We start from the raw sequence: 26394 nt of genomic DNA, 5'->3' as shown, positions 1-26394 counted from the left end.
ACAGCTGATGCCACAAACCAGTTTCTCCTGCTCTGTTGGTGGTCATTGCTAGGAGGTGCTCCAGTAATTCCTGGCTGTTTCTCTGTAGAGTGGACAGTCCCTTGCTAGTCCTGATCCTGCCTCTGCCCTATCCACACACCCTCAGTTGGATTATTTAAAATCCTTTCTGTGCTGTCTGGCCATGGAGAGCTGGAATGATGCAGAATACAATGTTTGCACAAGGTAAAACTCAGAGCTCTAGGAAACAGGAATTTTGGACAAGGAAACCCTTTCTCTTCCTGACATCTGGTGGCATGGTATCAGCACACTACCTTTAGCCCCTCTTTTCCTGCCTGAAGATTGATTATTACTTTGATTACACCTGAAAATGATTCAGTTGTGTGAAATCATTCACTAAACTCACCTTGCTAGGGAGAAAACAGGCCTACAGAGACTCAAATGTCTCTCAGCCAAGAGAGAAAGCAAGAAAGCCATTATTCACACTGCACTGAATTGGATTTCAAATGCTGAGCAGATCCACAGCAGATCCACAATGACCTCCCCACTGCCTTAGGGTGGTGCCAAATGCTGATGCATGGCAGCTGCATTTCCAGCTGCACTGTCTGCAGTCAGCAGTGATGTAGAATATGCTGTCTTGTTAATTTAGTCAGGCTTTCCCCAGACTGCTGCACTCTAGACCAGGGGCTCCAGCCAGCAGTACCCAGCTGGTTTGTTACAGATTCTCAGTGACATCTCCTGGACACAAACAGTAACAGCCAGGAAAATGTAATACCAAATTTGTCCGCTGTCTCTTTGTGCAGAGCTCAGTATGCGCCAAGATATTTCATACCTGGTATCTTGTGAACATTCACAGGATTTTGGGCACGAAACTTAACCATTCACATACTTGAAATATGTGAATGTACCTTAAATGAGGGAGATGTAGTAACTTGGAATATTTTGGTTTCAAGCAGCAATATTTGCCACTGGAGGATAAGGTAGAGATTCCCCTGGATCCCCTTCTTTAACCTCTGATTGTTTAGGTGCAGTTATACTCAAGATTTGATCAAACTAGAAGTCTCAAATGGTTCTTCTAATGCTTCTGCTGATGAGGATCTCTTTGTGTCCCTTTTATTTCACCTCCTGCATCTCCATTCACACATGTGCTCTTCTTCCCCTTGTCTCTTCCCTGAGCTGGATGAGGCAGGCTGAGATGTATGTGGGTGTGTGTATTTGTCATGTAATCTTCTCCTATAAAAAGCCATCCAAATAATTAATGTAAGCAGACTGAACATTGACTTCTTCCTTTCACCACTGACAAAAAATCTAGGACACTTAGGAGCAGTCTCAGACTGAACATTCAACTAAGAGTCAGCAGCTCCTGCCTCTGACTAAGCCACAGGCCCTTAACAGCTCCTGATCTCCATCTCATTTTCCAATGTGAAGGCAACACTTCCTGCTGCAAGCACACCAGAACCCTGAGATGACTCAGCAGAGATGTATTTCAGACAGAGAAATAAAGAAGGAAATCTGCAGTTCCTGCCACACCAGGAAATTAGGGGGAAGTTTGAGGGAATTTGGTCTTCAGAAATTAAGTGCTATGATGAGAAGAGAGCAGAAATGTCTGAAGTGTTGTATGATAAGAAATACCACAAATATGTTACAAATGAGTTTTTCCTGCCCATATCTGAACTTAAAGCAGTAGTTGAGTTACAAAGGAAAATGATCCATATCCATTTGGATAAGGGATATAAGGGAATCTCCTTAAATACCAAGGGTGTCTGTAAAACTCTTTCTTCAGTATAAGTGAGCCATTCCATACATCTAAATGTTAATGCCATTTTTCCCCTGACACTAATCCAAGAATTGCTGCAGTATGCAAATTTCTGCAGAATGTGAATTGACAAGCTGCAGCCCTTTTTTTCCTTGGCCATCAACCTTTCTTTCTAGGGAGTTGCCTCAAGATTTCTTCCAGTTCTTGAAATACTTTAGCTAGATATTACTCAATGTCTTCAAAGGGCAGACAGCACAAACTAAAAGTCAATAAGGAGACTCTTCTGTCAGCACCATGGCCATAAGGATTGAGTCATGGAATTTGGCCCCAAGAACTCTCTGTATACCATCCTTGTGCTTGTTGGGACTGTGCATAATCCCTACATTCCTGGGCACTCTTCTCACTTTTGAGAAGAGTCCAGCTGCCAAGTAGAAGAGTTTACAGCCCATCATAAGTAAGGCAGACAGGGACAGAACAAGCTCCAGCAGCTCCACAGGACACCAGAAGAAAAAAATAGTCCTCAACTGGAAAAAAAAAAAAAAAAAGAAAAAGTACACTATCTATAAAATGAGGGCATGAAGAGGGAGAAGGGATACAGAAGTGCTGAAGAGAGTGAGCCAATGAGCCCAGCAGAGGTGAGAGGGCATACCTTAGAGCTGCCAGAAAGACTCTGCTATTCAGCAGCGTCTGTGCAGCTGGGCATGGAACCCAAGGACTGTCAAGAGCAAATGCACTCTTGAGGCATGAACTGAGCCAAGAAGCTCCAAGGGAGAATCAAGCAATACCTTGAGTTTAGTGCAGTCAGAAGCAAAAGCAAAGACACACTGAAAAACAGGCATCAGCACCGTAGCTGTGCTTGGCGGTGTCTCCATGCAATGCACTGGTCTCTGCCTCTCTGATTTGCAGCTTTTCCAGGCACCATTAGATGCCACCCTGCAGCACTCTCCAAGCAGCACAGCTACCCCAGCACCTCCTGGCAGCTCCAAATGCTAGTGCCCAGCCAGGGAATCCGCAGCTGGTGGCAGTGGCTGTGCCAAGCAGCAGCCAGGAAAGCTGCAGGTCCAGGCGGCAGCAGGGAAGGTTCCGGCTGTCCTGCAGCTGAACCAACGTGAGGCTCTCTCCTGAGGCTCTCCTCTCGCCTTAGGGCAGCCAGGCTATCCCACAGACAGCTTCTGTGGCTGGGTCACTGCTCCTCAGCCACAGCCCAGGCTGCTCCATCATAAATAGCCACAGAATTTTGCCTGCAGAGGAAACCCAATCAGATTTTTGTCTCCTATACAGACCTGAGCTCAACAAGTTGGAGCACAACTGAAGCAAACCACAACAGGATTTAGAAGAGCAGAGGGCTGAACTGCCTGGTGAAAGGCATGATTTCCAAGGAAAATATTACTTGACCTGCCTGGTTTGCAGAATGTGAATGACAGCACCTCATTCCTCCTTTTCCTGGGCACACTCCTTAATTTGTTCAGCTTTTCCTCTTCACTTGTGGCCCAAGGGCAAAGGGAAAGGAAGAACCTAGGTGACAGGTCAGAAGTCAGAGTGAATGTGGAAGGTTAAGAAATTTAGAAGAAATGGCACACAAACAGTACCAGGGTTGTACAAGATACCCCTGGTAATGGGACCTTCACTCACTCTTGTGTGTGCCAATCCCCAAAGTCCCAGGACACAGAGCAGCATTCATAGCTGCTCCTGCTAGACAGACTTTCCAGCAGCCAATGCAGCCTGGATAGCTGCTGCAGTGAAGATGGGCCAGAATTCAACTGTGGAAACAAAACAGTTGAAGTATTTAGGGAAGGAATATATCTGGGGGAGAAAAGGTTATTGCAGCTGAGAAAATTTAATTTTGCTTTGCAGTGTAAAGGGTGTGATTGACAAATGAGGTGTGAGTGCTGAATTCTGAGAGCTCTCATGGCTGAAGCTGTATGTTGGTATGACTGATGTAAAAGCAGAAAGCAATCACAACTGCAGGCCAAGGTCCTTAACACAATAAGGATCTTAGAAAATTTCCCACTCCTCAGTTCTAGCTCTCCCATGCTTCCCACCTAGGCACAAAAAATATCCATGGTTGAGACGATCAGGACTGAAGTCCTATTCTATAGGCAGCAGCTCTTTTAACTAGAGATCACCAAATATGCTGACTCCCTTGGGAAATAAAACCAAAATGAAAAGCACCAGCCCAACAAAGGTGCTATAATCAGGACAAGTTCCAAAAGTTAGTTTGCAGGTTTCCAGAGCTCACCTCCCCAGCCTGCCACAGACACTAACTCATCAGTTAGTATTGGAAAGTGTTCTCTCAAATGCTGCTGACACGTGCAGGCTTAACTGCTTGGGCCTGCCCACATACAGAGAGCTCCCTGAGTCATCAAGCTCAACCCTGACTACAGTTCATCTCCTGGGTCAGACAGCCAAAAAGTCTAATGATATCTTGGCTGAAGTTTCACAGCTTTGGTCAGGTCTTGCTTTTTCCAAGCTCAGATTTTTTTGTTTTCCATGTTGATTAAGGGTTGTGAGTGATCAATTTCTCATTAAATCATTTTCCTGAGTCTCAATTTTTATAAAAGATCCAAACTGTCCTTTTGGCAAGGTCAGGCCAGGTTTTCCAAAAGGCTCACCTTAAACAGGAAGCAGATAGCCAAATACCCTCCAGGCTTTGCAAATTAAATAAACTGGCTTCTGAGTCAGTTACCATTTTCAGATATACTCTCCCATACACTGAAGTCTGTTAACAGGAGCAGAACACAAAGAAAATTATTCTCTCTGCTAATACACTTCGTGACAGTTTGTCTAATATAGTCGTGATTTAGCAACATGATCTATTATTGCTGCAAATGGCAGATCGGGCTCTTCGACAGAATAATTACAGATAAGAACAGGCTGTGAAGCTGAAGATAAAAAGGTGTTGTGGGGAAGCAATGATACAAGTTCCAAGAGCATATTGGTACAGCAGGACAGAAAAAGTATTTTACTAGTGGTTCTTTATTCTTGAGTAAAAATTGGTGTGCTAGAATAACCAGGCTTTCAGTACTACCCAGCTTTGTGACCTAGTTCCCTTAACAGCTACAGGAAACACACAAACCTAGCTGAGCACTCCTGTGTTGTCACAGCTGTAGTCCCATAATTGAGAGTTTGGTTTTCAAGGAAAGGAAAAAGGCAGTAGCAGTATCAAAGCTAGAATTTAACCACAAGAACCAGTACTCCTACCAGATCTCACAAGCTTAGCAGGGCTAAATCAGCACATGGGAGAAGAGATGACCAAAGTAAAATTACATGATAAAGGACATTGCCACATTACACTGCAGCCTTTTCCATGACCTCAGTGGACCAGGGAAGTGTTTGGAGAGTTTCCCTGTTCTTAGCATGGAGTAAGGTCTTAATTAGTCTGGAAGGTGGAGGACCAGGACAAACAGGAGGCTGTTAGTAGGAAATATGTATATTATAACTAGATTCTGACATAATAAAACACCAAGTCATTAGACTTGTTATGTAATTCCTACCATCTGCTCTGAGACCACAAGACAGTCAGATCCTCTCAAGAAGTTTGCACACAGCAACAGTGGAGAGAAGTGTTTCTAATGAGTCATGTCCAGAGAAAACGAAGAGCCCTTGATTCAATCATTTTCCTCTTTCTTTTCTGCTTTACTGCAAGGAAACTTTGTGAGTCCACTGTATCTGCCTCAGGTGCCAGTTGTTACTAAAAAGGTGGTATTAAGCAAAGAAATACTAACTTATGACAAAGTTTACAACAGTCAACCACTGACTTCCGTTATCACTGGACAAATGCATTTGGGGTCCACAGGATGAGCAGGAGAGCTTGATGAAGCTAGAGGCTGGTGGAGTAACACAAAGCAGACTCAGCACTGCAGCTCTGGGCTCTGCAGAGGCTTGGAAGAGGTGACTGGCTGCACTTTGGTGGCTGCAGCCTCCAGACTGAAAGAAATAACCCCATCTAGTATAAATCAGTGTATACCACTGTTAGGAAGTTGCTCAGAGAAACATAATTCATGTCCATAACACTCTACAAGAACACTGGAATTGCCTTTTGCTGCCCAAGATGGTGACACCAAAGAACAGAAGGGTTTTGTTTGTTTTTTTTTTCCGGACAGTGGCTACTGAGCTGCAACATTTCAATATGGAAAATCAGGAAATAGGCTAAGTACCAAATTTTCAACCACCATGTAGGCAAGCACTGAAGCACCAAAATATTTGTGGTTGCTCATACCTAATGAAAAGCAGCTAACAGCATGCTTTGGGAAAAAGCTACAGAGCCATATGGAAAAAAAATCTAAATCAAATGAGATCATTTATGTGTGAATTACTTTAATAAGTGAAATGAGAAAGAAGAATGTCCAGTTTTATTTTCATTGCATTAAAAAACCAATCTTTTTCTAAAGGAGAAAGAAAGTTACATTATTTAGAGAAATGCATTTTTTGAAAAGCATAGTAATGTCTGACTTGCACCTAAAGTTCTCTTTGCAGGAGGCAATAGAGGGAGAGTAAGGAAAATTCTAAAATTCTTGCTATGTTTCACCTATGACTCACCAGTGGTCACCAACAGAATAAGATACTGGGTCAAAGGAGCTTCTAAGCCTTCCTTATTTTCTTCACATGCGACCATGGGGATTCTGGAGTGGAGGCACCCAAGTTTCCAAATTTAGCTGACTAAAGTCAACTTCGAAACTATGAACTACACTGCTCTGTTTTATAGTAGGATACTATTTCTGGACTGTACTGAGGAGATTTTAGATAAGCCTGAAAATTCTTAAAATGTGATTTGTTATTTAGGTAGATGGGGGCATGAAAGACATCTCACTCTCCTTTGGTATTTGTTGTTAGTACTTCTATGCTGATGAACCAGTAATTTGCTGATTCCTAACAAAAAAGCCCCTCAGCCTTGCCTTCTATGAAGAGCTATGTTTCAAGTCTTTAAGCAGCTCACATTTAAACAGCCTCATTTAAACACCTTTCTCATCACTTCCAAGAATAAAAATAAGATAAATGTGAAAAGTTGAATTTGCTAAAATAGCAGGTGAGAATACAGGCCCTGCTGAAATTATGAGTCCATAAAGAAAAATGAAAATTCTTTTTTTATGTCTACCCTTGACATTTTTATTCCATGTTTAATGTTCTAGCTGGAACTGGATTTTTCCTTCCTGTTTAGTAAACCACTTTCCATAAATTACTCATTACATAGTGTATTCAGCTTTTGCTATTAGTCCCAAATGTTGCAAGGTAATGGGGTTCAAAAATAGCAATCCTCCACATTTTACTGTGTAGGCAATTGCATATGAGGCACTCAATTCTCAACAATTCCTACTTACCCTGCAGTGAGCACAACAGTGGGATGAATAGGGTTTGAGCAGTTCAATGCAGTTACAGACCCTGTCCTGCCCAGAGGGCTGTGTTCATTAGGAATTCTAGGAAGGTGGGACCCTGAGATGCTTTACTGCAGAGAAGGCAGTTGGTTCCACCTCTGCTCAGTCAATGCCCTCTGCCTAATGCAAACCCTCTAGTTATTGAACTTAGGAAACTGCCACAAGATCCTACCTGCAAGCCTCCAAAGTCAAGTTTTAATGCTCAGAGCTACATAAAGAATTCTGTGTAAACTAAATTTGGATTTCTTTTGGCAACTTGGAATGCATTTTAAATTGCAAAGACACTACAAGGACTGGGCCCGCTGAGCTGACTATTTCCAGAGCTGGGTTGGTGCACTTTCTGCACTCTATACCCAGTGTTCCTCTCCACTAAGAGGTATAAGCTTTTCAAGAGGACCTTCTTATAATTTCATTATATTAGCATTTTGTGCAAAATCATGAAACTTCACTGTTTCTATGGGGAAGACGATAAGAAAATTCTGAATTTTCTTATTTGCAGAACAGACAGAAATAGAGACAAAAGGAGTTGCCAGAGGCCACGTAGTCAACAGCAGAGACTGTTTTAGGATCCAGATAAGATTTTATCATCTACAGTATCCAAAATAATGTAATAAATAATTTGCCAAAAATTTCAGTATCAGCTCCTTCTTTGGGGAAGGAACTGCGTCACTTTGTGTGATTGCAAACTTCAGGCAAACAAAGGACTATGTAATAATCATATCTTTTAAAGATTAGAACCTTACACTTTAGCAATGAATCATTTCTAAAACAAAGGCAAATGAGGAAGAAGGGGGAGGTAATGAATAGATCCCTGATAGACCATAATATTTTCCCACAAACAAGATGCTTGGACATTGTGCAAAGATATGTAGTGAAAGTTTTGTTTAATTTCTTGCTCTCTATATATGTTCCTCCCAGTCCATTGTGGAGATTATGGAAAATTAACTTGCCTTAAAAAAGCAAGTACAGCAGCTTGGCACTTATCCATACACTGTGAATATCTGATTGCAGCAGCACTTCCCAGGAGCAATATGAAAATACTACTGCAACTGCTGTACAGAGCTGAAGGGTGACAGTCAGCATGACACATTCCAGTATGTCTCCAAGAGAATCACAGAGTGTCATTACCAGTAACTTCTTACCTGACAAGATTGCAAATTGCCTGTGCAGCTGCTCTATTATATCCACTGCCACCAGCGGCCGTATCTCCTGCTGCATGATTTCATCTGTGCAAGGGAAAACAGAAATCTTCCGTGAGTTCATAAAGCCTAAATGACTATTTATTTCTCCTTTAACAACCCAGCAAAACAAAGGTGACACTCAAAGTAAAGAGCCTAGCCAGACTATTGCCTCAGCTATTATATTATGATTGTAGTAAATATTATGGTACTTACGGAATCTCCTCTTCAGCCTATTAACTTCATCTACTGCCTTGTGATTTCAGAGAGGGCTTTTCATAAACCTGCTCCAGGGAATCTGCCAGAGTTTGCCACAGGTTTGTTCAAGCTGACAGCCTGCTCCTTACCACTTCAGGTTGCGTATTAAGTCACTGCATTTGGCCTCCCACTACAGCAGTTTTTCAGTCTTTGAAAGAGTGAAGTCTACTCCACAAACATGGCCCTGTTCCACCCTGAACTCCCCGAACTCTGCTGGAGGACTTTGTGTAGCCAGCCAATCCACAGCAGTTTCCTTTCCTGATGCTTTTTCCGCTATAAGCAAATACATAGTAAAAGGAGGAAATAAGGGGCTGTGAGACTTTCTTCTCATGAAAACAAAGCCTGTTATTTTAACTGAGCCTGTTAGTTTAAACACTAAAAAGTTAAAAAGTAACTTGGCAAGCAGCTGGGCAAAAAATGACCTCAATTTTTGTGTGTGATCTATGGAGTGAAAAGCAATTATAGTCTCACATGGAGCTAATTTGATCACTTTTTGTAACAGGTGCACACAGTTGATTTCCCTACTCTTCACACCAGTCTAAAGCAGCAACATTTACAAGAAATATCTGCCTACTTAACTGGTAGGATCAAGGTTTATGTTCTAATAACACTTATTGGAACTGCTCCTTTAGCCACTGTACAGAACAACAACCAGTCCCGATGTTGTGCAGATCACCTCTAAGTACCCAGACAACAGGTGGAAGGAAAGAAGCTGGGTCTAGATAGACCACAGACCTGAGTCAGGGCAGGCAGTTGCCTCATTTAAGCACCAAAATCGTTACTGATGTGAATTCAACAAAGGCACGGAAATACTTTTGTGCACCTGGTTTTAAACCAACAGTTCAGAAACAGAGAGGGAGGTCAGAGAAGTTACAGATTAGCTTCTTCCTCCTGCATCCTAGTCTACTGCCCAAAATACCTTCTCTGTCTTGCTTTCAGACATCCACTCTGATACTTTCCAGAACTAGGGATTCTAGGTTTTAAATGACACAATATCATTTGGAAAGTTTTATGTTCCTTTTCAATCGCTTCACTAATGCCTTGAGATGAAGCAGCTGAAGAGCTTGTGTCACAGCAGGTGACACACAATGTGAAAAGAAGTTGCACAGATTTTGGCTGATGCACAAAAAAGGCAATGATTCCAAAAAACTGGGAGGGGGAAAAGTCAAGGAGGAAGATTTTGCAAATCCTCCTTTTGAACTTAATAGGAGAAAATGCAAACTCAAATAAATGATGTTTTTGATGTGGGACCTTCTTTTTCATCCTGTTTTTGAGGCTCTCTATCAGCTTTCTGATTCTTGACATTGTGGGTGGCAAAAGCAACCAGGAATCACAAAGGAGCTTGGTGTGAGGGATTGTTATACATTGCCAAGCAAACAAAAGTGTAGCAACCCATTAAATTTTCCTCTTTTACTCTGCAATTTCTTCCATGCATATCCAGAATGGGACTTGGGGGGGGGGGGGGGAGCGGAGGGGGGGGGAATTGCAGAGCAAATAAAGGAAGCAAGCTGTTTTTGAATATGCAAGGTTATGTTTTAGAAAGTAGACAATACTATAAGCCTGATTTCTCTCTAGCTGCTGAAGAACAGCTTGTTGATAACCCTGTTTGAAGTCAGATAAATACTACACTCAAGGAACCAGCAGCAAAAAAGTCCTGTAATCTATTAACACAATTCTCAACAGATACTGAGAAGTGTCCCCAGATTATTGGTCCAAAGATTCTACCATCCTTCAGAAAGTACACTGGAAGTATTTCTGAAACACCATAATAGTGACAGATTTGCCCTTTTCAAAACAGATGTTGGCAGCAAGATGAAGTCAGAAGAGAGAAACTAGTGACTGTAGCTGATTGTAACCAAAAAGCAGTCAGCATAGAAGTACGGGAAAGGAAAATCAAATTAATAATTTAAACAAAGCTTGGATCAAAACATCATCCATTGAAGGAAATTCTTCTGATTTAATCCAGAAGGTGCAAAGTTATTGTGATATCTGTGCAGTCCCACAGGTGTCAGGTGGTCAGGTACACTCAGGTTTAACCAGGACTGAGATTATGCCAAACACCTTAAAAAAAAAAAAAAAATATTTCTACAATGGATGACAGGATCACAAGAGAATTTTCAACAGAAATGGAAAGTTAACTAAAAAAGGTGCTACCATCTCTTACCTCTCAGAGACTTGCCCAGCCCTCCAGGGCAACAAGTCTGCCAGTAGTTTAGTTTGTATCTGGTGTTTGCCAATGTGAAGACATCATTCATATCAACCAGTCTTGAGCAAAACCAAAATTTCACTGCCCACCCAACCCCTATTTAACTTTATTCGCTTGCTCTAAACATAGCTTGGTTTCTGGTTTCTAAATATCCTTTTTATTTCAAAATATTTTTGTGATGTAAGGATAAGATGAAGTAAAAGAAACAAAAACTGCAGAGTGCAAGTTAGGTCTCAGCAAATCCCATCTGGGCAAGACAAACCACATGGGACTGCTGTAAACCCACACTCAGGAGGAGATGTTCAGATGATGAGAAAGGTGGTACAAAACACATTCAGTGATTTAGAAATCACACATTCAATAAGTCAGTACAGTTCACACACTGACATGCTGGGAAAAACAATTGGAGCAGAAGAAACCAGCAGGAGGCTGAGAAAATGAGAAAACCAGGGAAGGTGCCTCATGAGCCCAAACAGCAAATCAGATCATGTGGCTATGAAATGTCAGCAGCTGTAGGCAACAGCACTCAAGGTCCCATTTGCCCATTTGTATCCTCCTCTAGGACAGTGCTTAAAGGTGGTCACTCCCCAACATGGAAGAATTTGTAGCACCACCACAGCACAGACCTTACAATAGAAGTCCCAGTCCTTGGAAACATGATTGATTACTTGGGGCTGCTTGAGGAAGTTTTTAATCTTTGACTAGAAGAAAAGATTGAAAAAAAATCTTATAAGCAAACAAAAAGATACAAGTCTAAGTTTGTTTCAAAGCTATGACATTTGCCTAGCACCAGTGAGCATTAACCATTTATAGCTTCCACTAGCTTTATCCCAGGAAGTTCTGAAGCCTCTCTGGTCTGTACTGCAAGCCAGAAGGCAGCAGGAAGTGCTGCTCACCCTCCTGGATAGAAGCAAGGTACCTTTTTTCTGTGGAACTGATATTCCAGCTGAGAAACCCTTTCTTCAGGGTAACATGAACTGGTATTCAGCTGACAGCTACAGGTTCATAGACACTTCAGAAAAGCTTATTCTTGACAGGCACATTTTAACACTCCACGGGGTCAAGGGGAAGGTTTCAGAAAGCTGAAAAATCTGCAGGAACTTGAAAACTATCTTGTTTCATAGCACCCCTTGCTAATATCTACAGAGGACATTGGACAACTCCTGGTCACTTCAAGGAGTCCTGTCCTCTGATAAAATCTGTATCTGTATAGGCATGCAACTTGAGATCTTATCAAAACATGCACCAGCCAAGTGTCTGTAACATATTTATTTAGGTAAACTTGACTCAGATGTTTCCCACCTTCTGTGTGATTGCTCTTATGGTCTTCACTTTTTTTTTTTTTTTAAGAGGCAGTTATTCTTAGCCTCTGAAATTTAAAAAAGAAAAATTTAATTGTTTGGTGTTACATTAAACAATGCCAGTCCCTACACAGATCATCAAAGATGAACATTTACACATACCACACACTTCTTCATTACTTGAATTAATTGAAACTGTCAGGACAATTTAAATATGAATAAGGATGTGATAAAAGGGGGGGAAAATAAAAGAAACAAGTCAGTTCATCTATTCTTGGTTCTCCTCTTGAACTGCTATAAATTCTGTTCCTAGCAGAGGCCAGTTTCAATGGAGAAGAATTAGGCCTTACAGTTTTGCTTCCCAAGGTTTTCTACCAAGGGGGAGAAAAAGCAAAGCAAGTACTACAGCCATCTGTCTGGCACAGCTTCTCCTCCTTCCCAGCTCTCCAGGGAGGCTCACTGCAACTGTGCTATCTGATCCTCAAGGGGAAAGCCATTCAGTTATGCTTCATAATTCCTCATTCACATCTTGGCCTTGCAAACACTTGCTTATTCTGGGTCTCACCCAGCTCTATGTGCTCCCACGGCTGGTCTGGAGGAGCTACACCAGCAGCAGATGGTTAAAAGCAACAAAGAATATCCTCTTGTTCTTTCCTCTCTTCTCAGAGCAGACACAAACTAGTTTACATGCTAATGGCAATTAATTGTTTCCATCAGCACTGGAAAGGTGACCTGCTGGAATGAGGGACTGGACTGCATGAGCAGATTGACACAGCAGTGCCTGTTGCTCCACCAAGGACAACTAAAGGCCACCAGCCACACCAGGATACTGGGGCTTCTTTGTTTTTAAGTGGCTGAAAGCCACAACTGCCTGGCCTTCTGCTGACTGCAGGAGAGGATGGCTTCAATCCCCCATCTGAAGTCACTGCTCTTGGAATAATGGGCTAAAAATTTCCAGAGCAAAGTTAATATCTTCTTAATGACAGCCTTATATGTAATTCACAGGGAAAGAAGACAGCTGAGTGTGAAAGAAAATGTTTTCTAAAATAGTAGAGTACATCAGCCTACTTCTACTTTGTGCAAGTTCTGGAAAAAGTTATGCTCAGAGCTTTTGTAATTTTTTGGAGAAAAATCCGATTGCTGATGTGATGAAAAAGGGTCAGACAGGGTTAAGCATGAGGTCAGACATTTCTTGGCCAGATATTTCATTTTAAGAACACGAAAGGACACCTTACATTATGTGTTCTTATGCTTCTTAGAAAGTACCAAAAGGCAAATCCAAACTTTGAAAGTTGCAGAATTCCTATAGTCCAGAACTTCTCCCAGGTCCTGAGTCTGCTTTGCTTGCCACCAACAACAGAAAAGTCTAGCAGAGCTAAGTTAGATTTCAAGAATTAAACACACTAAGGAAACAAATTTGCATGTTTCACTGATAAGATTTAAGCAGGCTAAAGGATTTGAAAATATTCTGTCCCACCAAAATTCCCAGTTCAAGTCCTTAATCAAAACATTTCCCTTTTTGAAGGTCAAAAAGAACTTCAAGGCTATTACACCAGAGAAAGAATCTCTTAGTTTGGGATCCTTTTTAAAATTTATTTTTCTTTCTCACCATTTGTGCCCCTTGTTTACTTTCTAAAAAGGTTTGTTTATTCTCTCAACCCAGGCAGACAAACAGTGAGGTCAGTTACTGATACAAGCTGCTGTGCTACAGATTGTTCTAAGGAGGAACTAAAAATCTAGTTATAAACAGAAGGGAAATCTCATCCTTTCTCTTCTGCACATTCCTGCCATCTCTTTTTTTTTGCTAACCCATGTTGAGTCAACTGAAAACTAAGCCAGGCATAACGTTATTGTAAACAACGTTGTAAATTGTAATTGTAATTGTATTGTAAATTTCCTTAGTGATTGTTTCTGATCTGGGTTAGTTGTCTGCAAAGCTGCTTGAAGGGTTCAGTTGCTGGAAATGCATAGGAGGGGTGGGGAGTGGCAAAGCCAGGACTACCCTTCCAGGAGAGAATCAAACTTAGGTCAGCTTAGACCAAAAGCCAAAATGAAACATAGGTGACTGGTATCAGCTTTTCTCTCAGATCAATTTTTCACCAAGCACGACTGTAAAACCTACAAAGAGTATTTGTTTTAATGTAATTTCTCTTCTCATTAAAGCCAAGTTTCATAGCAAAGTTTGGTAGCCATCTCCCAAAGACTGAAGATCCTGCTAAAATATTTAAGTAACTCTTGTTTGGAGTTACAGACGTACAGCAGTGGTTACAGACTTTAATAAGTTGTTTTTACAGACAGGCACAGTACACATTAGGAGTCTACTGTGCTTGACTTATAAAGGGAAAAAAAGTAGAGCTGTTCATATATAAAATTGAAATTTTGCCCTCTCAAATGGAAATGCACCCTCTAGGCATGATGTCAGCTTTCTAAGCCTGAGTCAAAATATTTTGGAATACACTTCCTTGGATGAAGAAACAGATTTTGCTGCTTTTTCCATTTAACTACTTCTTCAAAAACAGTCTTTGGATGTTCTTTTTTGATGGAGATTTTTTATTTGTTTTTAAAGAAGTCCTAAAATTGATATTAAATATTAAAAAAAAATAAAAGCTTTCTTCTGCATAGGTAAACCATCATTTTGATTAACTGTTGGTACATTCTGCAAAAATACGTTAGTGTGTACCAATTTATACTTACAGTCACACTTCAAGGATTTCAATGACTATTTACCATCAGAACACACCATACATTTATGCACACATTTAGGAATTCTCCATTAATAATTCCCATAAATGCTAAATTTACAAACTAATATAAAATTCTCAAAGCATTCTCCACTGTTCAGTTCAGTTCATATCCTTGGCTATTATGAAGATACTCCTTATAATACTGCTGTAAAGATAAGAAATTATAAACAAATCTTCACTCTACATTATTAATTATCCATGACCAGAAAAGATCTAAAGAAACACACCATACCACATCATTTGCTCTGCAAGATATTGCTTGATTTCACAGACCACCCCCTGGTGGGGGGATGCTACATTCTACTATCCACAAAACTGAAACTTCCCTAATAAAAAGCATTAAATGCAAAGGTCTCATCTCAGCATTCAAGAAATAAATTTAGATTTATAGCAGCATGGGACAGCCTCTTGATTAGTGCCTCAGTAGTAATAACTTCTTGACAGTTTCTGATTTTTGCCAGAGAAAAGTTAATTCATCTTCTTCCCAAAATCTGTTCTTCACAACAATGCTGGATTGCTAGAATGTAAATTCCTGCTCAGAGAATAGAAGAAAAGAACATTTCCATAATGTCATGTTAAAAACCATCATGAATAACAAAAGCCACAATAGCAAACTGCAAAGCTAAAATATGCTCACTACAATGCCTGGACATTGAGCTAATCAAGAGATACAGCAGGCTGTACTGCAGACTTCATTCCTTTCTCCCAGAGCTTGCCAGCAGACAGTTTCATAGCTGAAACTGTATCTTAGAAAAAATTCTAGCCACTCTGCCCTGAACTATTGCATCCAGCAAAATCATTTCAGAGCCTATTCACATAGTTTCTGTGCTCAGGAGCTCAGAAGGAGCTGAAGGACTGGTTGCTTGCTCACTGCTGAACAGAGGCCAGTTAGCTCAAAAATATTTCCCTGGTTACTGTATTGGAGACAAACAGTGAGCCACAGCAGCCACCACTGCTGCCAGCAGCGCTGTGAGTGTATCTCCGGGACAAACTCTGCTCACAGCCGACCTCTGCCCAGGACAGCTCCCAGTCACCCTCCTGCAGCCTTCTCCAAGCTGTCACCGGCAGCTCAGTCCAGAAGCCCCTCAGAAAAAGCAACAGAAAGACACGGCAAAGAGCGCTGGCTGCCCTGCAGCCCCTGCAGCACTCACGAGCCCTCCCTGGTGAGGCACCGGGCTCCTCGCAGTCCCGCTGTGGCAATGAGGTCAGCGAGGCACAGGGTGGGGAGGGACGGAGGGATGGAGAGAGGCAGCGCTCCGTGCAGCAATCCTGGATCCAACCAACGGTGCACCCAAGAGCTGACGCTCTGCCGGAGGAGTCTGCACAAGTGGCTTAGGAACAGCTTCAGGGCAAACCACTGCAGAGACCTCGGACCCGCACCACGGCCGGGTTTAACCCTGCCCGAGGTGCAGCTGCCTCTCCCCGCATGGACAGCTCTCCACGCAGGCCCCTCCAAAGGACATTTCGGAGGCAGTCACAGCTTGGCACAAACAATAAAGGTACAGCCCAACAAACAATAAAACATATTCATTTGCTCAGACTAAGGCATGGTAAGGCTTTCATTAAAATAACCTTAAATAGTACGGTGTTTGGGGCCAAGGAAAACCAGTAGTGCTGTCTGGAGCACAATCCCAAAGGCACAGCCACACATCAGAATATAGTGCTGTTATTTAAAGACAAAGGAGAAGACTGCACAAGACCAATGAGTTTGGTAGGAAACTTGACCTCAAGTTTTGTACAGTGGAGTGATCACTTTTACATAGTTATTTCAATGAATACTTCAGAATATAAGCTTTCAGTGCATGAAGGGAGTACACATGTGTCTTGATGAAGGTGGCATCACACTTATAGCAATCTGAAGCAACACTGGGAAGCAACATTAACATTAGGTTAACTCATAAAATTTACTGTCCCTTTACTGGCACAACCCCCAGCAGCTCAGTGGCTTTAGATACAAGTCACTCTCTACCCAGGCTACAGTAGCTGTCCCCTAGGATGTGTGATGCAGTGGAAATATCTTGTTTGTTCTGTGTCTTCAGGCTCTAAAAAGACAAGTGTCCTTCATTTTATAGATAGGGAAATTGAGGCACAGGAATAGGAAACCAGGTCATCAGTCAACTTCAGTTTTCCCCAGCAGTAAATTGAGGAGCAGACCAAAGTTTTTTCTACAGACAGGCTACCGGACAGTGGATCTGTCTTAAGGATAATATACCCAGTATTTCCATCCTTCTCCCATCAGCTAACCAACACAAACTATGACAATGCTTATAGTACAGCATGAGAAAACTAACAGGATTGTCTACAAATGCAGGTACAAATAAATGTCAAATTTAAGCAGAGCATCACCATGCTTGGTACAAGATACACCTGAGAGCTTATGACACCTCTAGCTTTACAGACAGACACTACTTGGTGGATAAAGGTACAACAAGAGAGTGGAAATATGTATGGATTTTACACTGCACTTCCTTTCCCAGCCTCCCCTACACTGCCTGCCAAGCAAGTGAATTCACCAGCTGTAGTGGATGTGTAATGTTACTCTCTGCTGCCTGTACCAGTATAAATGTCCACGTGTAACCAATGTACAAAATCTGTCTCCCATTCCAGACACGCTTTGTTCTCCTGCGAGCTTCCCTCCAGCTCTGCTTGTGCGGAGCGAACTGACCACAGCCCTGTGAGCCCAGCCCGGCCCCGGGGCAGCCGAGACAGCAGCAGAGCCGGGGCACAGCTGGGTCCCCAGCCAGGTGTGGGGGGCTCGCTGCCCCCTCCTGGCACCATCCGGCACCTTCCTGCCGGGATTGGCCTCCCTGCGACACAGAGGGACAAGCGTCACACCCGTCCCAGTGGCTGATAAATGTGCCAGATGATTACAGTCTAAAAAGCACGATAACCCTCTGCATAGAGATGCTGCAGATCCCGCCGTGGAGTTAGAAGATGAAATGCTACTCTGCAAGTGAATGTAAATTACTAACCTAAATGTGGATTCAGGATATAAGGAGAGGAATTAACTCACCATGGAAGTGGCACCAAGAAATTCCTCTCAGGCCACTACATTCTCCTTGGGAAGTACTTAAGTTTCATAAGCTAAATTTACACATCAGACATCTTTCCATTTGGGTAATTAGTACAGGTAATATCAGTCTGCATCTGCAAAATGTCTTTGCCAAGCTGAAAAGGCTTAGTTGTGCCTCTCTCAGCAGAATAATATTTTGTACTATTCAAATACTGTCCCACAAGCATACAACCCATATAATAGGGTAATGCAGACATTTGAGAAGCAACTGTACTACACATTTAAGTTAACTTTATAAAAAGATAATAATATTAAAGGATATGATCTTCTTTGGCTACAATACACCCCAGTTTCATGGAAATAACTTGCACCATGTCAGCATCTGTCTCCACATGTTCATGTGTTCATGCCTGTGGGTGTGGGCCTCCAAAAGCATGACAAGGAATGGCTCATACCCAAGTGCCTCTAACTCAGAGATCATCTTCCCAGATTCTTTCACTGCAGGACCAAAGAGGACCACTAGGTTCATTGTGTTTGACTTGTTGAACACACAAGATGTTCATGGAAATTGGATTAAACCAGCATTTTAGAAAGCTCTTTAATCTTACGTTAAAGACTTCAGGTAACTGCAAATCCCCTGTTTCCTCTAGAGAAGGCCTAACACAAAGAAACTGGCTTGTGTTTCACAGCTCCCAATTTGACTTACAGCCCACTGATTTTTATTGTGCTTTTGACTTGAAAATTAAAGTTGCCTCCCCCATTTCATCCATTCTCTGACACACTTCTTGAGCCTAGTGGTAAAGTCAAGGGAAAATGGAACACAGTATCCCTTTACCCCTTCCCATTCCACCTCAGCTTTTCCCAATGCTAGCAAATTATGGCCTTATTAATTAACAGTACCCCAATTTAAAAATCAGGTCTTCACTCCTGTAGACCTCCTCAGAGTCATCCCCAGAAGCACACTGTCTCAAGGTGTGACTCAGGAGTTTCAACAAGTAGCCTAAACTGAGCAATCCCCAGTATAATGACTCATAGGCACAGGTTCTGAATATAAATAAGGCATTGACTCTGTGCAAAACAAAGATGCTGGGATATTCCAGCTTGGAAAAAGGTGGAAAAAAATGCTTGGTCAATAATTCTTGTCTGTTGTAAGAGCCTGGAAGATTTTTTTCCCCTTGAAAAATTGAATTAACTAATAGTATCAGAAATTTGTGCAATAAGACACTTGGCATAGTCCAAATATTCATATATAGCTGGGCTGCTTCAAACAAGCATTTATTTATCATTCCTTTATACTTGATCCTGAGTATCTCTAGTAGATAATGTGCTGGTGGTGAAGAAGGAAAGTCCATGTCATAGAAAACTCACTGGTCAGGTTAATCCACAGCAAGATTCAGGTAATAAAGCTGCAGTACAATTTGTATAAAAAAATCAATACATTAGCACAGCAGAATTGTGTCTTTAAGTGAGGTTTGAAGCAGCAGAACTGGCTGAATTTGGAGAATAATCTCTGTGAGCATAACCAGGGTGAGAGCTCTGCACAGGCAGTCTCCAACCTCCCAGCATACTCAGCACCATTCTCCCCTGAAATCTTCTCCCCAGGCAGTTTACACTACAATTTAGGTAATAAAGAAAAGCAAACTGGGCTATTATATTGTGGTAATAAGTCCCACAAGTTAACAAAACATTGCCAATTATAGCAATCTGTCTATCCATGTTTAATGCTTTTCCATTTCACTGAGCTGTTTCTTGTTCTGGTATCATGAGAGAAAGGGAAAAACATAAATACCCACAAGGCCTCTGCTCTAACTTGCCCTCTGAGAATTTGTTCTCTTGATCTTTGCAGTACTACATCTCTCTCAGAATTCTTTTAAATGAAAATCAAGCTGTGCCTTCCCTATTTCTCTCATAATTGTCTGGATTTTTCTGATTACATAAACAGGGTTTAATATTTCTCAACCACAGCAGAACACACTGCATATGTATGTGAACAGGTAAAAAGAAACACAAGCATCTAAGATAATAATATTTTCTCAGAAAAACCTCTGTGGAAAACAAAATATTTTATTTCAGCTATTCTATATGCAATGAGAGCCAGCTGAAAAAAGTTATCCTAGGTCCCCTAAGCAGCATTTTTTATTAAAGAGAAGAAGAAATACTGAATGCAAATAGAACCAGAACAATTTTGAGCAATACACAAGGAGCCACTCTGAGTCTCAAGGGATTTAGAAATACTTTCCACTTATACTTCAGATTTTGGTCTTCACACAAAATAGTCACTTTCTCCAGTAACCAGCACCTTTGTGGAAAGGTCAGTCAGTTGTGAAAGGAAAGCATTTCTCATTTATTTTACTACTAAAGGTGGAGAAGCTCCAAAAAGTCCAACAAATTTCAGTTTCAATTCATTTCAGACGGGATTTCCTTCCAGAGATAGCACCATATTCCTTAACTGCTCCAGTACTTGAGTCCCTTTTCCTCCCTGAACAGATGGATCTGAATAATTGCTTTTCAACTCCAGCAGTAAGAGAGGCACAGCAGTAGGACTGAGAACAACCTCCCATGATTGCTGGACAGACAGAACTGCAGCATTCCTCTGTCCTACAGAGGACAAAAGCAGAAACAATGCTAGCACAACAGACAGGTCCCCATCCTACTGGCAAGGAGCCTCTTGCCTGGTTTTGCAGTAACAGCAAAATCATGAAAAGCTTCAGTAATAAACTGCAAATTTCTTAGTGTCTGCAGATTCACTACCCTGATTCAAGCAGCCACCAGCCTTGAGCACAGATGAAAACCACACATTTATTCCCCTAAAAATATAAAATCCCCTTGCAGCCCCCAAGCTCCACAGCATGCTGAGACACAGTCATAGCCAGCACAGGATCATTCATCCATGTAAAACCCCCGCAGGTGTATGATCCTCTTGGAGGACTTGAGCATCACAAGACAGAGGCTAACTAGGAGCATCTGGGGACAAAGGGGCCAGTTTGGCAAGAGGTGTTCTCAAGCATTAAAGATGTTCACCAGCAGCAGGGTGACATAAATAGTCAGGTCTGTGCTGAAAAGTCATGTGAGCCACTGTGCAAGAATGATGCATTTCATGGCGAGAGGCTATGCTTTCCTTTCAGCCTCACTACATGTTTCATGAGGAACTGAGGGCACTCCAACAACAATCAGTGATGAACTGGGATCCCTGCCACATCTCTGCCTGGCTTTCTGGGGACTGCTTCCCTTTGGTTCTCACAGCTGTGCTATAACCAGCACTTTGGAGCTGCAGCTCCTGGAGTCTCAAGGGCACATATAGTGGTATTCAAAATAGCACCATTTGTACATCAGATCCCAGAGGGCCCTGTAGGCAGCTCATATAGCCTGTTGCAGGGAGCCAGGGCTGAGGAGCTCTGAGCAGGCATCACTTGCCCAATAAGGAAACTCCCCTTCAGCTGGCCCCTCACAGCAGCACTTCCTTTTTGTGAGCATTCACTATTTTTATCCCTTTACCTGAACAGAAGCCTACAACCATACCTCTAACCACTCATCAGACCAAATCACACTGATTCAAAGAAAGCCTTGAAAGTTGCATGATCCAGGAATATGGAAGATCAGACTGGAACTGGAATACAGGAACTGGAATGGCTTGGCACAGCACTGCTTGCTGTGGGGTACTGCTGATAAAAGGCACAGGTAACCTGCAGGCCACTGCAAGCATGTGGCCTCTATTTCTGCAGTAGTTACCTGCATGCCTTCCATATATTCTCATTATGATATCTAATACACAAGATAAAATTGCCACAGAATATTCTAAAAGCTCCACAGGCATGGTCTGTATGTATGTCTTGGGGAAGGAAAAGGTGAAAATTGCTCCATGTTTTGGAGTGCTTGAAGTACTGAGTAGACATCAGCCAATTGGACCATAGCAACATTCCAGCTCGATCTTTAAAGTGCAGAAAGGGTACTCCCCCTAAAATGATGGTAAGTCAGAACATGCCCCAGGGATCCTGCATTGCCACTATGTTCAGAGAAAGTCAGCCTGAATAAAAGGCAGTCAATAAGCCTTAGCTTGTAGGACTAGATGGAGCAGACAGAATCCAAGTTCTCTGGGACAGGTAATCGTTCTGCCTCTGTGTTTATACAGCACAGACAACTAAGGGAAACTGGTCTAGTCATCAAAGTAGTAATATGAAGTAGTCATAACTACATCATCAGGATCCACATTTATGGACACAGGTAATTCCCACTCCTACTTTACAAATAAGAAAACACTGGCCAAAAAACCCCATGATGAACACAAGGTCAGAGTCAGTTCAGAGCAGGAGAAAACAACCCACACAGTGTTGTTATGAATTCCTGTGCCACCTTGCCAGCTTCTTAGCCCCCTTCTAACACTGTCACCATACAAAGAGCTGCCCCAGTGTGTTCTCACAACTCAGACAGTTCCAATACCTGCAGCTGAAGGCACTGTGTCCTCAGCAATAACTGAACTTCTGCCCCTACGGCGGCTTCACTGGCAGAGTTTAATACTAAAGCAGCAATGATGTTTTCTGCCTCACAAAATGACAACAGGCTCGGGCTGATCTGACATGCTCTCTGTTCCCTAGCAAAAAATTATTTTCCAAGGGACTTCCACCCATATTACTATGCCAGGTAGTCTCTCAACATGAGAGCAAGAGAAGGTGTTTCCCTGGGAACAGTAACCATGGCAAAGCCCTTACTAGTCTCTTCCCCTCTCTACTACAGGAAGAAAAAGAGCAGCAGATGACTGAGCTCTGCCTCCAGTAGGTCCATAGGTCCACAAAGCCATAAGCAACCTGATCAAACATTCAGGAAGGAACTTCAATGAATCCACTGTCTTTTACAGGATACCAGACATTTCTGCCCTGCTGTGCTGAACTCGGAATGCCTCAGTACAAAGAGTGCAACTGGAAACATCAGTGTTACTGAAAGGTCAGCCAAATACAACAATGCATAGGTAGGCACTGAGCCCAAAGATCAGCATGGATGGATCACCCACAGAAGCAGAGGTACAATGGGCTGGCTTTGCAGTTTTCAAACCCTGACATTGTACATTAGAGCCCTATTAAAGAAAGCATCTGCAAAGACCAGTTTGTGAGCAGTGGCTGCAGCCGATATCCTGCTTCTGGTCTACCTCTTTTTCTACAGAATATTCTCGATTTAGCAGATAGAATGCAACACTCTTTGCTGAAGAGCTAATTAAATAGTAATAAACAATTTAACTTTCAAATACAATCATATTGCATGCTTGTGGGAATCTTCATCATGCACTAGTGAACATGTTGTAAATTTCTGGGTTTGAGGTTTACTACATATTTATTCAAGTACAGAGGGCAAATGAAGGGGAGCTCTTTGAAAAATCTTCTCAATGACACAGAGAAAAAGTGTTCTATGATTCAGCAATCTTGATATGTCAATAGACAGTCAACAGCCTAGATCACTGCATCACTCCACTTCAGAGTTAGCATGCAGTTAACAGAAATTGCTAGGTACCAGTACCTTGTACTAGCAACCCTCTGAGAGTGGAATACTGCCCTGTACCTGGGCTGACTCACACAGAGCACAAAAAGCTCCATTGTACTGCTTTCCAAATTAAAAAAAAATTCTTGACAGAGAGGAAGATATTGACCTTCTACGTAATAATTCAGGAGCACAGGGTGACAGGGTCAGCTGGGTCATGACACACACTGCTCCAGCTCTTTACATTTATTTTTAAAAAGTATTTTCTGTGCACAACAGATACCTACTCCTGACATATACAGAAAACTCAGTGTCTAACACCCAAATGAAATAAATATTTATTCAAAATAAGTCTAACATTGATTTTAACCTCCTTTAGGTCAAATCATTGCAAATATCCCAGAAATATACAGCCAAGTCAAATGCTGCAGACACACCTGAGGTAATACCCAAATTCAGCCAGTTGCCTTTCATTATCACTGACTCCTCAGAGAAAGCATTAAGAATATAATCTCTTTTTGCAAATTGCCTGGGGATGCAATGCAATTACCACTGCAAGAAGATGCTATTTTGTTTAAAGATGCTACACATACCTTTCTTTGCCATGTGCTCCAGTCTAATGCATTCTCCTATAAAATCATGGTAAGATTTCATTTCTCCTTCTGTTATCCGGACAGCAGTGAAAGGCAGATTCCTGGGTACCTGTTGTCCACATTTCCGACACCGAGAAGCCATTGCCACAGCTCAGGAGACTCTTGTCAGGAATCTGCTCTCTGTTTGCTAGAATCCAGCTTGATTCTTCAGCTGTCAGTCCAGCCTGGTGACTTTATCCCATTTAGTTCATTCAAGGTCATCCTCGCCAGCAGGATGTTCACCATTGCAATTGGCTAAGACTTTTATAGGCTTACTGACTGTGTTTGTTTCTCCCTCCTTGCCTTCAATATCAGTTTACTTTAATCTCTCATTCAGAATGAAAGCTGTGAACCTCAGCACAGCCCATGCCCTGAATGGCTTCCTTATCATTAATTTAAAGCTGTCTTATAAGCAACAATGAAGAAAGAAGATCCCAGAAGCACATTGCAAGATCACAGAACGACTCTTAATGAGAATGCCAGATATGTTCACAAAGGTTTTTCTTCATGATTTTTGGTTCCTTTCAGGCTTACGATTTTGATTCTTCATCTCTGAGAATGAATTTTTTTACTTCAGCATTTCAGCTTGGACGGTGCAAGGAGACTGCTCTGCAGAGCTGCTCAACCAATTACTCACACGTCTGGCAGTGGCACTGGGAGGCTGCAACTGTACAGAAAAGCCCTCTGCTGCTGTGCACAGTCCCTGCTCATAAGATCTGATAATCGAAATGAACAGAGTAGCAAATGGAGGACAAGGGAAATATTGTTGGCAGACATGCTCTGCTAGCTGTGCAACCCCCCAACTAATTTTTTAAACAAAGAAATTGGACCCATTAGTTAGACATCAAACTCAGATATTTGAAACATCCATTTAGAAATCCCCTTTGGAAGGGGCTGGATATTTAAGCTGACTTTTTTTCCCTTTTAATAATTACCATAACACATATCACTGGTTAGAGAGCCTTATGAAGAAACTAGTTATTGAGGAATTGAGTGGAGAGAGCACTCAATCCTGATACAGTGAATTAAAAAGGAGCTTTCCCTAGGATCAGTAGGGGACTGCACAGGAGATGCATAACAGGCACAAGGCCAACACTGGTGACAGTGCAAAGAATACAATGAGAACCCAATGAATCAGGGCTGAGCTGCCACCCAGAGCCCAACTGCAGTGACCTGAGCACAGAATGAGTTTCCTGCAAGGATATTACACACAGATTGAGAACCTTTGCCTTCCTCTGCCTCAGTCACTAACACCTGTTGGCACTTTACACAGTGTCAGAACATCCAGTGCTGTTCAGCTTGTGACCTGCTCAGATCACAGCAGATCCCTAGATGTGGAGTGGGAAAGCAGAAGGCTAATTAATCCAAATCAGAGAATGACCTAGAGGGGACAAAGATGTCCAGGAGAAAAAAGCCTCCTATGGTGCCACTACAAAAATGCTGAATAACTGGCTGGACTGCATTGAATGCCTGTAAGCTGAAATATACAGAAGTCAACTCACCAGCCCCTACTTCTTTCCCATTCAATGAACTTGCAGCTTCTCCCCAGCCAGCTCTGCTGCCTCATGCACACAGGGAGAGATGTTTAAGCTTCTAAGCCAGCACACACAAACTGGCCTTGTAATCAAACAGCTACCAGACTTGAGAACTGAGTCTCAGAACCTCTTCTTTTGATGAAATGAAGCTATAAGGGACATTTCTACTCTTAAAGGTAAAAGATTTTTACCCTCACCTCCAAATTTGCTATGTGGTATGAAGTTGCTCAATCTCCTGCTCTTTGCCTTTGCCAAAACCCTGCCTGCAAAGTGAGAACATTGATGTACTGAGCTGTTGAATAACCTGATTCATTAGCATTTGTAAAATATTTATTAGAGCTTCCATAGAGCAATCCCTAGGGGAGAGGAATATTTTACAGATAGGGAGAGCAGTGGCACAGAAGGCAGAAATACTTTGTAGAAAACTGTCATGATGAGATAAGAAAACTAGAAACACAACCCTGCTGTTTTATCTTTAAATATTCCCTCCCTCTTTTCTTTCATTACAAGTGCTCAAGGTGTCCTTCCTTACAGGGACAAACATGATATACCTTGGCAAATAAACATTTCTGACAATACATTCATGTCTGACATACACAGAAGAATAGCACTTCAATCCTGCACACAGAGATAAACAATGAGGCAGAATCCAGCATTTGTGGAAATACATTTCTGTCTGCCATCCTTCCTCGTGTACACTGGTCCCCACCAGTGTGACATGCTGCCTTCCAAGGGGGAGACTTGGTGCTGGAAGTGGATGCAAGAAAAAATCTGCCCTAGATGTGAGCTTTGGAAGCACCGGTAGCCACAGAATACACAACAGGGAAATGATCTAAAATAATTTCCCAGTCTTTCCCTAGGAAAGCCTGATGCATTACAATGCTAAATACAAACTTCTGCTGCCTGGGGTACCACTGCCATCACCCAGCTCCAGAC

At 42.1% G+C, this 26394-nt stretch overlaps 1 protein-coding gene across 5 annotated transcripts in view; it reads right to left on the bottom strand.

Annotated features, from left to right (window-relative positions):
* MCF2L2 (MCF.2 cell line derived transforming sequence-like 2) overlaps nucleotides 1–26394 on the bottom strand; it is a 156897-nt gene that overhangs the window by 111363 nt on the left and 19140 nt on the right. For 2 of the 5 annotated variants that reach the window (XM_021543689.3, XM_021543697.3), the window contains exons 1-2: nucleotides 23885–25477; nucleotides 8268–8351 (exon numbers count right to left, since the gene is read on the bottom strand). In XM_021543689.3, the coding sequence (XP_021399364.2) occupies nucleotides 8268–8351; nucleotides 23885–24026 (226 nt within the window). In that variant the 5' untranslated portion in view covers nucleotides 24027–25477. Of the gene's footprint in view, nucleotides 1–8267; nucleotides 8352–8519; nucleotides 8910–23884; nucleotides 25479–26394 lie in introns of those variants that run through there. The other 3 variants (XM_021543715.3, XM_021543725.2, XM_021543705.3) reach the window with 3 other exon arrangements.

This window comes from Lonchura striata, chromosome 10 (genome assembly GCF_046129695.1).
Source record: "Lonchura striata isolate bLonStr1 chromosome 10, bLonStr1.mat, whole genome shotgun sequence".
Classification (NCBI taxonomy): domain Eukaryota; kingdom Metazoa; phylum Chordata; class Aves; order Passeriformes; family Estrildidae; genus Lonchura; species Lonchura striata.
Note: the sequence above shows the minus strand (reverse complement) of the source record. Positions and strands in the feature narration are given on the sequence as shown.